The 15,070-nt window shown below is 35.8% G+C and overlaps 1 protein-coding gene and 1 non-coding gene across 2 annotated transcripts in view; one reads left to right on the plus strand and one right to left on the minus strand.

The window, feature by feature from the left end:
• The first annotated feature begins 3,669 nt into the window (after nt 1-3,669).
• Nucleotides 3,670-3,773, plus strand: LOC142871314 (small nucleolar RNA U13). The gene has a single exon (XR_012919564.1). It is a non-coding gene; the product is annotated as a small nucleolar RNA U13 (small nucleolar RNA).
• A 5,094-nt stretch (nt 3,774-8,867) lies between these two features.
• The window catches only part of NUS1 (NUS1 dehydrodolichyl diphosphate synthase subunit), a 32,236-nt gene continuing 26,033 nt past the window's right edge, over nt 8,868-15,070 (minus strand). Inside the window, exon 5 of the mRNA XM_012753853.2 lies at nt 8,868-11,640. Coding sequence (XP_012609307.2) covers nt 11,550-11,640 — 91 coding nt within the window. The 3' untranslated portion in view covers nt 8,868-11,549. The remainder of the gene's footprint in view (nt 11,641-15,070) is intronic.

The raw sequence follows: 15,070 nt of genomic DNA on the forward strand, positions 1-15,070 counted from the left end.
CGCTTGCACTATCTCTGAGTCAGAAATCCTATTGCATTAATAAAGCCTGAACTGCAAAGAAAATATTAAGAACTGAGCTAGACACAAAGATACTAAGAACCATTATATCTTTTAGAAATCTTTAAACTGAAAGTAAGGGAAACCAACACTCATTGTTTCTAGTAAAAAGAGAACTTATCAGGATACTGGGAGTTGATATCATTGGTGGGATGCTGGCAAACCAAACTTTGAATGGGGGCCAACACCAAAGGCAGTGCTGAAGGGAAGAAACAAGAGCTTTTGGGAGAAACAGCTGCCTCTGCTGCCATGAATTATGTCCAACTGTGCTGATGCATATGTTAGTCACTGAAGGTGCAAAGTTCTGGGTGGGAAAGTTTGATCAACTGGGCCCTGATCCCATGACCAAGTCTTGACTCCTGGGAGAGGAGGAGAGGGTAGATTTGGCCATTTTGGCTACTATAATTAGGGATAGTAGCCTGTCTGCCACCAAGACTACACCCGTGGTATATTATCGCTAACAGGGGGGAAAGTTTGGAGAGTGGACAGCCATCAAAATGCTGGCTGTTGCACTACATCTGCAGTCCCCTATCCTTGAGCTACCACCGGATACCAGTCTCCAGCATGTTAGGAACCTGGCCATGCATCACTGCCTGATCACCACCTGAGCTCCACCTCCCGCCCCGCCACCACCCGCCACCCGCTACCCCACCTCAGCACACACCCCCAACCCCCTGTCCAGGGAAAAATTATTTTCCATGAAACTTAGGAACCAGATGGCACAGCAGGAGGTAAGTAGCGGGTGAGGGAGTGTATAGACATGTAAAAAAGGAAAATGTTCCAAAAAAGGAAAATGTTTATTAAACATGAAAAGACCTTCAAACTTGCTTATGAAAAAAGACACATATTTTGGTTTTCTATTCCTGCAGAATGAGCGACCCCAAAACTTACTGGCTTGAAATAACGACTATTTTATTTGCTCATGATTTAGTGGGTTAGAAATTCAAGCAAGGTGTTCTGCCGGAAAGTTCTTTTGCTCCACATAGCATGGAGTCACACCATGCTGCATTCAGCTAGGGCTGAAATATCCAAGATAACTTCACCCACATGTTGGGAATGGCTGGAACAGACTGCTGGCTGGGTTTCTCTCTCTTCCTCCCACTCCCACCCCCTTCACTCTCTTGATGGCCTCAGGGCTCCCAGAGCAAGGAAAAGGAAGCTGCAATCTTTAACCACTTCTGTACTAGCGAGCGTCGACTATAGTCGGCAGCCACAGATGAAGGCGCACAGCCGAGCGTCGACTTTAGCCGACAGCCGTGATATGACTTTTCTAATTTTTCATTTATCAAAATAAAATTGTGAACATTTAAAAATAACGTAATGAAAACATATATGTATATGTTACCTATTCTGATTTACATTACAAGTAAAGCTGCCTGTAAAGTGAAACCAGCTTTCAGTGCTTTAAAGCTTTCCTCATCACACAAGAGCAAAACGGATTCGTAGTCAATGCACAGCACAGACTATCTTGCCAAGTATGAGTGCCGGCTGTGGGCAAGGTTTTGCGGCCGGTGAGCGCCTTACCGAAGTGGTTAAGATCCAGCCTAGCAACTTATACAGAGCTCAATGGGCAGTGATGGTGTCCTCAATAAATAAACCAACTTTTCAGAAGAGTTGGTGTAGTTGGATTTAGGCCATATAGGTTCCTGAATGTCTGGGTTAGGAGTCTGTCTTTATACTGTGGATAAGAGAAAGGACTTTGTATGAATAAAGAATGTTTTACAAAGGTTAACATGATAATATATGTTAATATACATATAGGACCAAAAGGCATCAACTCCATCTAAACAGTTTATGGAGGTCTTACCATACACCATACGCCATGTTATATATTGCAGAGAATAGAAACATTAAATTTCTGTACACAAGATTCTTATAATTCACTTAAAAAGTTATTTGTTGTGGCCGGGCGCAGTGGCTCATGCCTGAAATCCTAGCAGTCTGGGAGGCCGAGGCAGGAGGATTGCTTGAGCCCAGGAGTTTGAGGTTGCAGTGAGCTATGATGACACCACTGCACTCCACCCAAGGCAACAGAGCCAGACTGTCTCAAAAAAAAAAAAAAAATCATAATCCTTTGCCCATTTTCTGGCCCTGAGCCAGGTTTCTCCAGTATGGAGATAAGAGGGGTTCAAAGGCTGGTTTTCTTACTCCAAATTATGGAAAACAGTATGAAGGTTTCTCAAATAATTAAAAATAGAACTACCATATGATCCAGCAATCCCATGACTAGGTATTTATCCAAAGGAAATGAAATCAGTATGTCGAAGAGATATCTGCACTCCTAAGTTTATTACAGTGTTAATCACAATATCCAAGATATGGAAACAATCTAAATGTCCATCAACAAGTGAATGGATAAAGAAAATGTGGTGTATATACACAATGGAATACAATTCTGCCTTAAAAAAGAGGGAAATCCTGTTTTGGGGATAACATGGATGAATCTTGAGGACATTACATTAATTGAAATAAGCCAGACACAGAAAGACAAATACCAAATCATCTCAAATGTGCAATCTAAAAAGTTAACTCACAGAGAGTAGAATAGTGGCTACCAGGAGCTGAGGGGCTGGAGTGGGTGTTGGAAAGATGTTGGTCAAAAGATACAAAATTTCAGTTAGACAGGAGAAGTTTAAGAGATCTATTATATAACAAGGAGATTAATAACAATGTATTGTATTCTCGAAAATCTCTGGGAGCAGATTTTAAGTGTTCTTACCATAAAAAAATAAGTATATGTGGTAATGTATATATTAATTGGCTCCATTTAACCATTTCACATGTATACACATATCGTACACAATATATACAAGTTTTATGTCAATTAAAATATATAAATCATTTTTATAAAAAAAATTCCCACCCTGATTGGGCTTACATTCTAGTGGAAGGCAGGCTATAAAAAATAAGCTTAATAATTAAGCAAATCACATAGTATGTTAGGTGATAAGTGATATGGGAAAATGGTTACGAGGATCAGGAATTAGGATATTGGCAGTAGTGAAAGGCTTTCAGATGTTAAATAGTGAGGGGGAAAGGAGAGAAGCCATACATAACCAAAGGAATAACAAAGATTAAAAACCTGAAGCCATTTGTCTATCTTCTTTTGAAAAGCTTCTGTTCATATCTTTTGCACACTTATTAATGAGGTGGTTTTTTTCTTGCTGATTGACTTGAGTTCTTTGTAGATTCTGGTTATTAGCCTTTTATCGGATGTATATCATGCAAATATTTTCTCCCATTCTGTGGGTTGTCTATTTGCTCTGTTAATTATTTCCTTTGCTGTGCAAAATCTTTTTAATTTAATCAAGTCCCATTTATTTATTTTTGTTGTTGCCATGATTGCCACTGGGGTCTTCTTCATAAATTCTTTGCCTAGGCCAATATATAGAAGAGTTTTTCCTACATTTTCTTCTAGAATTCTTATGGTTTCATGCCTTACATTTAAGTCTTTTATCCATCTGGAATTAATTTTTGTGAGTGAAGAGAGATATAGATCCTGTTTCATTCTTTTGCATGTGACTCTCCAATTTTCCCAGCACCATTTATTGAATAGGGTTTCTTATCCCCAGTGTATATTGTTGTCTGACTTTGTCAAAGATCAGTGAGCTGATCCTTTTGTAGTTCATAAGCGTGATGATTGGGTTTTCACGCACATGCGTGAGATGTGCCTCCCTCAAACCTTGTTACGACATCGGCACATTACCCATCTGACGTGAAGAAAAAAAAAAAAAAGATCAGTGAGCTAGCTGTATGTGGATGGTTTTATATCTGGGTTTTCTGTTCTGTTCCACGGGTCTATGTCTCTATTTTTGTGCCAATACATGCTGTTTTGGTTACTGTAGCTTTGTATTACAGTTTGAAGTCGGGTAATGTGATGCTTCAAGCTTCATTGTCTTTGCTTAAGATTGCTTTGGCTATTCAGAAAGAAGATAGACAAATGGCCAATAAACATAACAAAAAAACACTCAACATCACTAATTATAAGGAAAATGCACATTAAAACCACAGTGAGATTATCACCTTATCCCAGATAGAATGGCTTTTATTAGAAAAGTCTCAAAACAATAGATGTTGGCATGGATGCAGAGAGAAAGGAACACTTATACACTGTTGGTGAGACTGCAAATTAGTACAACTTCTATTGAATCAGTATAGAAATTCCCTAAAGAACTAAAAGTAGACCTACCATTTCATCCAGCAATCCCACTACCGGGTATCTACTCAAAGGAAAAGAAGTGATTTTATCAAAAAGACACCTGCACTCAAATGTTTATTGGAGTACAATTCACAATTGTAAAGATATGGAATCAACTCAAGTGTCCATCAATTCATGAGTGGATTGACAAAATGTGTTATATGTATACCATACAGTACTACTCAGCCATTTAAAAAAATTAATGCCTTTTGCAACAATTTGGATGGAGACCATTATCCTAAGTATCTAAAGAATGGAAAAATATACACCACATGCATTCACTATTAAATTGGAACCAATGAGCACACCTGTGCACAGAAGGAAGCAAAACTCAGTGGAAATCAAGTGGGGGTAAGGGGAGGAGGGGATGGGTGAAAACCTACCTAATGGGTAAAAACCTACTAATGGGTACAAAGTACAGTATCTGAGTGATTTTCCTTGACACTTATAGCCCTGACTCAAACATTACAAAAGCAATCCATGTAACCAAAAACATTTGTACCCCCATATTTTGGGGAAAAAAATAAATTAAAACTTGACCACATTTGTGGCTCAGGGGAAGAATTTAACACAGAGAGATTGAAACTAAAAAGTCCTGAAGAAAATGAACCATGTGGGTGACCTAAGACCAATGTGGATAATGATGAACTGAAAGCTGCGGTGGAATCAAATCCATTTCAACCTATGCATGAATTAGCAGCAAAGTTTGACATTACTAGTCCAACAAGATTGGACCATTTGAAATAAATCGGCAAGGTAAAGAAGCTAGATGGGTGTGTTCCACATGAATTAAACGAGCATCAGAAGAGAAATCATTTCAAGGCTTGCCTTTCTCTTCTATCACGACATAAAGTTGAACCATTTCTACACCGCATTATTAGATGTGATGAAAAATGGATTCTTTTTATAATCACAAGCGTTCAGCACTGTGGTTGGATAAGGATGAAGTGCCAAAACACAATCCAAAACCAAATATTCATCAAAAAAAGCTAATGGTGTCTGTTTTGTGGTCCAACGCTGGCATTATCCACTACAGCTTCATGAAACCTGGTCGAATGATTATAGCGGATGTCTACTGCAACCAATTGGACGAAATTATGAGGATGCTTGAGATCAAGCAGCTGAGATTGGTTGATAGAGACAGGCCAACCCTCTTACAAGACCACATGATACAAAATCAATGCTGCTCAAACTACAGAAGATGGACTTGGAAACTCTCTTGTCATCCACCGTATTCACCAGACTTTGCACCAACTACCACTTCTTCCAGGCTTTGGCCCACTTCTTGCAAGGAAAAATATTCAATTCTCAACAAGCTGTGGAAAACGCCTTTCATGACTTTATCCCCACTCACACTCCAGGCTTCTTTGCTACTGGCATAAACAAGCTACTGTTAAAATGGCAAAACTGTGTCGATAGTTTAGGCTCATACTTTGATTAATTGTACTGGTTCTTGTTTGAGATATAATAAAGTACACTTTTGATTTTAAATCAGATATTTCATATTTAATGACCTAACATAAATATTTAATGAAATCATTTGCCTGAAGATTTTCTAGGCATTCCTGTTTATCTTCTGAATTCTTTATGTATGGTATTGAACTGCATACTCTAAAATCAATGGCAAAGTTATCAGGACTAGTTTCTCATACACATTTATATTCCATATGTACCTGAACAAATGTACATTTATTTCCCTGTAATTAACCCTTATAAAAGTCATCTTTCTCTAGGCCAAGCAAAATCTCTTTTTAAAGCACACTCTATTTACTCATTTGAACTGCAATTAATATTTGGGGAAATCACATTAGGTTACAACCACCTCAATCAATGACTTTCGGAAGGCTGAAAAAAGCCACAAGAATTATTTAAAAACAAGAGGCAAAGAAATTAAACAATGACTTTGTCATTAGTCTTGTAGACGTGACCTCAAAAACAAGCATAGGGTATGTTACAAACAAGCATTTTAAAGATCATTTTTGAGAACAATGCAAGTGATTAAACTACAGGGTGAATGAAAAGAGCTGCTAATTTAATGTTTCTATAATGGGTAATGTGAAGCATGGGATTGCTTATAACATTATATTATACAAGGTAAAACATTACCATCTGTCCAAATAAACCATTATTTTCTTTCAAATAAATTTAAGACAACAAACTGACAGACTTTGGAAAACTGGTAGGTGCAAAATGTCAGATAAATGTAATGAATAAAATCCAAGAGTGGAAAAAAGTTAATATATCATTTTATATAATTAAAACATGCACATATAATGAATTTTTTTCATCTTTAAAATAGGATCTATAGATTGAAATCTAAACAAACTTGTCTTTTAAAATTACTTTATAGTATATTTAGGCAACACCCAGCCCCATCCCTCCCAAAATGAAAAGTAACAAAACTATGGAAATGACACCAGACCAAAGATTCTGAGCCTCAGCATTACTGACATGTGAGGCTGGGTAATTCTTTTTTTTTTTTTTTTTTTTTTTTTGAGACAGAGTCTCACTTTGTTGCCCAGGCTAGAGTGAGTGCCGTGGCGTCAGCCTGGCTCACAGCAACCTCAATCTCCGGGGCTCAGCGATCCTACTGCCTCAGCCTCCCGAGTAGCTGGGACTACAGGCATGCACCACCATGCCCGGCTAATTTTTTGTATATATATTTTTAGTTAGTCAATTAATTTATTTCTATTTTTGGTAGAGACGGGGTCTCGCTCAGGCTGGTTTCGAACTCCTGACCTTGAGCAATCCGCCCGCCTCGGCCTCCCAAAGTGCTAGGATTACAGGCGTGAGCCACCACGCCCGGCCTAGAGGCTGAGTAATTCTTTCTTGCAAGGGCTGTCCAGTGCATCGCAGCATGTTCAGGAGCATCCTTAGCCTCTCCCCAGATGCCAATGGTATCTCTCCTTGCCCTGAGTTGACAAAAATGCTTCCAGACATTGTCAAATGTCCACTGGGGGGTGGGGAGTTTGGGGATGGGACAGTTCCAATTGAGAACCACTACTAGACAAATGGTATGTCAAACATCCCTATGTAAGTATCTTCTACATTTCTTGATGTCCTATTTTCTAATTGTCGGAAATCTAATTAAAACATAGGTTCCTCTCTGGAGAAAACAGTTGGTTATCATCACCATACCTAACTACTTCTCCATTACATGTAAAAATAAGAAATTCAAGTAAGGTGTTATGTACAGCTGTTACTGATAATTAATATTGCAAAATACCCATTAAGATAAAGGAAGTGTTCATAGAACCAAATCTTCATCAGAGTGGAAATATTAGATACTAGTATATAGAACTATGCTATTAGCACTTACTCAAATTCTGAATCAATAAGATATAGCAATAGAAATAAATCTTCATCAGAGTGGAAATATTAGATACTAGTATATAGAACTATTCTATTAGCACTTATTCAAATTCTGAATTTTTCTTAAGAGAAATTGAAATTACTAGTACTTATGAAGGGGAATATAAACATAGTCAATAGCAGATATTTCAAATCGTTTGATCTGAAAGTCAACTTTTGTTTTTTGCAATCATCTGGATATGATTGCTAAAATTATAGTCTCTGAATCACTATAAGATGGACAAAAGAAATAAATTAAAATGACTTGAAGAATTTGGACCAAAGTTTAATATTCATTAAGGATAACTGAATGTGGATTAATTTTTTCTAAACATTTTATTTTCACATGCTAATGTAATTGTTTATATCTAGACACAATAACAAGTACAAAACGAATACAAAACAAAAACAAATACAGAACGCAAGACTCTCAATTTCTAGTTTATCGTTTAAAAAGAATTTCTTTATTAAACCTGTTACAGGATACATTTTTAAAATATATGTACAAAAAAATTCTGGAAGGATTATCACCAAAAATGTAATCAATGAGGTTACTTTGCTTTATTTTTGCTTCTCTGAATATCTAATTTTTTCTATAATGAACGTATAGTTTTTTAAACCTTAAGCAAATTCTTTTTCACTACATTTTTCCCACCAATTTTATCACAGTTTATGTCCTATCAGCCAGGATCTTGGACAACTGCTGAAACTAACCTTGTTACTTGGATTTTATTTCAAACTATCCTGAAATTTGCCACAGAAATTTTTGTTAAAGGCATTTTCCATTAACCAGTGTTAAAATGTGACCTTTGGTAAACTTGATTTTAACAGATGAAAACTATGCACAAAAATCCCACTGTCTTATAATTAGATCTTCAAGTTAGGAGGTGAATACTTTATGCAGCATAAGATAAACTATAGCTCTTACCTTTTAATTTCCTATCAAATTCCTTTTTAAAAGGATAAATATATACACTTTTATTTGGCAATTCCATCTTCAGTGAAAATCAATTCATATTTTAATTACTGTGGAATTTTGACAAGTCCAGCAATGGCAAAGCTAAATTTTATCTCACTATTATCCAACAAAAAGTAACATTATAAGATTTCAAATATGTTTAACCTGGTAAAAATGAGAATGTATTTCAATCGAGAGCATACCATCTAAAAAAATAGTATTACTATCTAGTCATATGAGTTGCTCATTACATTTTTGCAGCCCCTACATGTTCACAATAAATGTAGCATTCACATACCATAGTCCATGAAAAGAGTATATTCTTTTATTGGTTTTTGTTCATACATGTTAAAGTTCAACTTTCAATAATAAAATTCAACAAATTTGATTCCTTAATCATAAAAACTTGCTTTACACATTATTTACATGTTGCCAAAGTCCATACAAAACATCACAAGGATCTGATTGACTCTATGCATGGTACCACCACACTGAAGGAGGAGAGAGCTAGCTAATCAAGTAACATACATTCAAAGATTAAATTGTAGATATGCACAGTGTATTTGGCACTGTTCATTAATATTGTAACACCGTCCTCTTAAAAACAGACATTCTTAAGCCTTAATCACAATATACCAGAATCTGCTATTCACATTAAAACCAACTTTTAAACTTTATAACAGTAATCAATTGGTTTAAAAAAATAAAAAAAAGAGAACCAGGAATGGAATTCAAATCCTCCAATTTCTTTCTCTGTTCCAAACTGCCAGCCAGAAAGTAGGTTTAATTTGGTAATTTTTCCATTTTGAGAAGTGTCAGGAAGAAACAATTTAAAGACAATATCCTTCGGTGTATGTATAAAGACACATACTTTTTTCTTTAAAATTATCAGTTCTTCTTGGGAGATCAAAGGGAGCCCTTGTAATGCATAAATTGTGATAATTTTGGCAGGAATTATAGAACAACCAATGCCATTCAAGTTGTGAAGACTGTACTAGCAGTTGAGCTCACATACAGAAAGTTCTGGAATGTCTATATCTGAATTCAGAACCCTTAGCAACTTGTTGTAAGAGTCTCTTCTTAGGACTTTACAATAGATTCAGGTCACAGGCTACAGATATACTTTAATGTACACACTTATGAAATGGAAGGAGAAAATAAAAGTACAAAATTCAAATATTAAACCTCCAGTGACTTGGGCTATATACTAATGGGTATTTAATTTGACTACCTTCATTTTAACAAATATTAAATCCCTTCACTTCAACTGGGCCCATTAAATTAAATTCATTTAAACTATACATACTCCAGAATGTTTATAAAGACATTTATACCTATCATGTTTATAAAAGGCATAAATTCAGTTTTAACCTATGCCATAAAAGCCTCCATATAACATAAATCACAGGAAAGGAGAACAGAAATCAGAAATTCTCTGATAAAGTTTAGATAAGCTTCACACAAACTTTCAGCAATAAATTAAGATAAAAAAACTCAAGTCTTAAAACATACAAAGGACTATGAAATACAAAGTAACATGACTAGAATTTAAATTTAATCATTTTTATTTCAATTGTATTTTAAAATCATAAATGGGGTTTTGTAATCCAAAGTTGAAACATTTACTCTTCATAGGTTCAGAATTTGACAAGCAATTCCAAATCCAGTCTTCTTTGCTTTTTCATACTTCTGAAATCTAATATTTGAACTACTCCATCTAAATGTACAATTTTAGATAACTATTGTACACATGCTCATAAGAGAGTTTTCTGAAAACAGTCTATCAAAATATAAAGAATGGTTTTCTACCCAAGAATCAGCAGTGAGGGAAGAAATATGAAACACATATCAAGAAATCATTTATTCATTTTAAAAATAACAGAACCAGTGCTGTGCTGTTCTCTGTCATAAAAGAGAACGTATAGAATTAATTTAAATTATTTTTATATACTTTGGTAGTATTTTATTCCCTACACAGGCCTCAATCCTACTTAAAGATCTTTTATGCAAAGTAACCATCAGGATTTACTGAGTAAAAATCCCAGGTATTAACATGGCCCTAAAAGTGCTATTCCAAAGAGGAACAGGTAACTTTTGAGGAAAAGAGCTGCCTCGGTAACTTCCCTCAAATATTTATTTTAAATAAAAATAGCTAATGGAAATATTTTTTAAACCAACTTTGGGTATGATATAGCATACTGCCCACCAAACAAAAAAGGAAATCAAAACATTCTTTCCTTTCATAAGAAATTTTCCAGCTTTACTTTTAACCTTACAACTTATTCATTTTTTTTTTGACTATCCAATATTTAAATTTCTAAAATTCTGCATTTCAATGTAGTAAGAATTCTTTTTCAAATGATCTTCACAACCCAGAACACTGACACCAGAGCAATACTCTCAAGTCAATTATTTGACTATAATGAAGAGATGAAAATGGACGGATATCTGAAGACAGGTATTCCCTCTGCTCCGAAAGTGATCAAGCTCTTAACATATGACCAACACAGAACTCCATTCCTCTGGAGCTCCCTCAAACTCAGAATGCTTCCATTTAATAAGTCAATATATTGTTCTTAAAAATTAAAATTTGGTTACTAGGAAGGACCGAACAAAAATCATTCCCCTCCTCCAACAACCAGAACAGCTCTAATCAGCCCTCCTTCTCCCCACAAAAACAGGGAAGTAGTTGGGACTGAAGACTTTAAATCTGAAATGTCAGCTCCTAAAATAATGCTATTTGCTCAAGGTTGTAGGTCTTTATATTTCCTTCTCCAATACTTCCCCATTAATATGTTTATTTCCATACACACACACAAGCACACACACACTCACTCTCAAGTAAGACACTTTTTTGTGTTTGTCGATAAATTATGAGGATTATGAACTAGGTGTATACAGGGCTTCATAGGTGCTTTGTAAACATCAGAGTCACTTGGGTCCTTTTCTCGAAAAGCCTAAATTGAATTACACGACCAAGGATCACTACTTTCCCACACGTTGCTCACAGGCTGCATACCGACGAAGGGCAGAGAAAAAGTCCTCATAACTGATGTTTAGGTGGGAAGGCAAAGAGCTGAAAACACAGGGAGAAAAAAGCAATTAGATATACACTGCAGTTTGTTGGGGGAAACCAGAGGATAATTACCAAAAAAACAAAGGTTAAGGACAAAAGAAAGTAAATTATGAGCAGAATATGACAAACCATTTTTACTAAAAGATTATATAAATTCACTGAGAAACAGTTCAAATAAAAATTCATCTGCTTTTTCCCACAACAAGAGAGAAGCAACTTGGAGTTAGAGACTCATAACCTGTTGAGCCATAAGCCTAGATTAATGCAAAGCTGGAGATCTATATATAAAGGATCTCGTTCACAGCCACTTTAAGAACTCCTCTTATAGCAATGCCAGGACTACTTAAACACGGTTTAGGAAAACCAGGCTTAATGCTGGGCAGAGCTGCACAGCATCCCCACATGATGATATACTGAAGGCATATGGTGAGCCAAGTCACCCACTTCCCCCAATTCTTATCTTTTAATAATCTCTGCTTTTAACCTTGTCTTACCTACTCTACTAAAATGATATCCTCAAAGAACACATTTAGTGACCTTCTTTTTGCTAAAGCTTGCTTCAAATGTTCTCGAACTCCCCACTTTCCTACATCTTCCTCATCTTACCCCTCTATCAACAGCCACATCTCCTATCACTCCTCAACAAACACTGAGTGCCACTACCCCTCCATGCTTCAAAAGTTCTCTTGCCATTTCCCAGTCTGTTCAGTCAGGGGCCCATCCTTCTACTTCTCCATATTATGCCTGAGACATTTTCTCTGCCTTCATGGTGCTCAGTCTGGTAAAGGGTAGACAAATTCAGAGCAAACCTCAAAATGACGTGGTAGATCTAAGATAGACATATGTACACAAGTCCACAGGAAAATCTGTTATGTGCTAGGTATCCAATGTCCATTATCAATTTAAATCCTTAACTCCATATTAAAATGTCCATTTTATAAATACAGAAGAGTTTAAATAACCTTCCAAACTCATGTTATTGAGCTGCATAGCCAAGGATCAAACTAAGATCTATCTGTTCTTCCTCCCTTCAAATCACTCCCAGCTTTACAAGCCATCACTGCTGCCATTCTTGGGGCCTACCGAGAGACATGGAAAATGACTTGAAAACCCCTGGACAAAACCAGATAAGAGAAACATATGCTCACCATAAAGAACTCAGACTCTGGAGATCTGGATACTATTAATAACTACTTTGTTATAAGCTTGAACAATGTCTCTTCCCCATTTTCCTTACCTATAAAATGAGAAGGTAGGACCGGATGATTTACAGTTCTTGCTGACTCTAACATGCTATGTGTTCTCTTCCGCCTCTTTGATACTTTTTGTCCCTTCGGCCCTCAAGCTTGAAGAATTTTTTTTTAGTAAATTTTGATTTATTAGACATTTCAGGAAAATAATAAAATTCTGATTTTTAAACATTTGAATAATTAATTTATTTTCATTTCAGAAATATACGTATGCAGTTATATTTTGATTGTTAACTTAGGCTATGTCTGTGTACAGTAACCAAATAAACTCTTTCACTATTAAAGAAATTTGTTACTGAAAATCTCCTTTTATCTTCTGAAGTATTCCAGGTGAAAAATGGTGACATATTTTAAACAATGAAGTTAATGATCTTTGCAATGTAAATCACCTCCAGCTTATTATTTTATTGACTATAGAGGCTTACCTCTATATCTTATATACAACAAAAGGGTAGATTTCCAAAAACTTGATTGTTTTAAGTTACCAAACATAAATTTTTCCTTATAAAATAATCGAAAGTAATATTTTAGGTGTAGCACTAATTTAGTATTCAATAAAATATGCTATAGTCATTAAAATTATATTTCTAAAGGTTATTTAATGACACGAGGTTATATAATCAGTATAAAGAAAGGTTGGAGTAGTTTTCCACTGCAGCAGTAAGCAATTTTGCCCGAGGGAGGGCGGTGGGCAATATCTGGAGACATTTGGCTGCCACAACTGTAGGAGGGATGCAGAGGAGAAAAGTGCTACTGGAATCTAGTGAGCAGAGGCCAGGTATACTGCTAAGCTGCTGAGCATCCTATAGTCCTACAGGGCAACTCCCAATATCAAAGAATCATCCTGCATGTGTGTCAACAGTGCTGAGGTTGAGAAATCCTGGAGGAGAGTCAAACTGTTAAGCACATGGAGTTTAGATTCAGATTAGCTAGGTTTGAATCCTAGCTCTTCTGCTCACGAGTCGTGTGGTCTTCAGCAATTTACATCATGTCTCTAAGTTTCAGTTTTATTCTCTGTGGAATGTTGTTAATAATAGTACATACTTTATAGGCTGGGTGGAAGCAGTAAATGAGATACTATATGTAAAACAATTTAACAGTGCCTAGCAAAGAATAATTATTCAATAAATAGTAGCTATCACCATCACTGTCGTCATTTTTATTCCAGATGCTCTTGTCATTCATTAGTCTCTGGTAGTGGAGGTGGTGGGCACCTGAATTTGTTAATTCATCTTTCTGCCTTCCTCTGTGATTTCACAAATATCCTCAATTATTGATGCTGGAGAAGACACTGTGATGGGAATGTACGATTCATAGTAATTGCCACATTATACCATTTCAATCATGTTAATGAGTGGCTGACAGGTGATTGAGTATTATCACTTAACAATGAGTCACCTCACTAATGTTTTATCACAGTTACTGCAACAAAACAGAATTTTGAGTCAGTATTAAATAAGTAACTTGTTGGTGAAAATGCAGAAGAAGAAAAATATATAACTCTTGGGTCATAGTATTATATGGTATCTTCTCTCATTTAGAAAACCACAAATGAAGCCAAATCCTTCCTCACTGCTGCTAGCAGTGACATATATTCTGAATGATATATATTATGTCCTAAGCCACTTATTCATTGCAATGCACACAATGTCTGTATATGTGTGTGTATGTGAGTGTATAAACATATCAAGCTTGTTGACTGAGAATATTTGCTGACAAAATGATTTCTTTTTTGCTAAGGAAGAATCCAGACAAAGGATAATGGGAGATCAGTAGCAGTTTAAATACAAACTGAACTTTCTTATCAACTTTAAAAAAAAAAAAAAAAAGCTATTAGCTATGGCATTTTGTCATAGCAAGCAGACATTTCTACCAAAGCTACCTAGTTAAGGCTCATTAAAGAATCTTTCCACGCCCATTTTGCCATTGTCTTTGTATAAACTACTTGTTTTAGTCAATAGCTGTAAAGTCTTAATTAATACTGTCAGATAACCAGGCTAAAGGGGGACAATAAAGCTATAAAGCAGCTGTCTGGAAACTTAACTCTGTACAAAGAAGATTTTTAAAAAGCCATTCTGTGTCACGTCCCAGAAATATTTTGTGATATGGGCAGAATAGGTTTAAACATTCTTAGACTCTGAACAACTGTATGGGAGGTATTCTACTTACAAAAGGAAATA

This window comes from Microcebus murinus, chromosome 5, assembly GCF_040939455.1.
Source record: "Microcebus murinus isolate Inina chromosome 5, M.murinus_Inina_mat1.0, whole genome shotgun sequence".
In the NCBI taxonomy this organism is placed as follows: Eukaryota; Metazoa; Chordata; class Mammalia; order Primates; family Cheirogaleidae; genus Microcebus; species Microcebus murinus.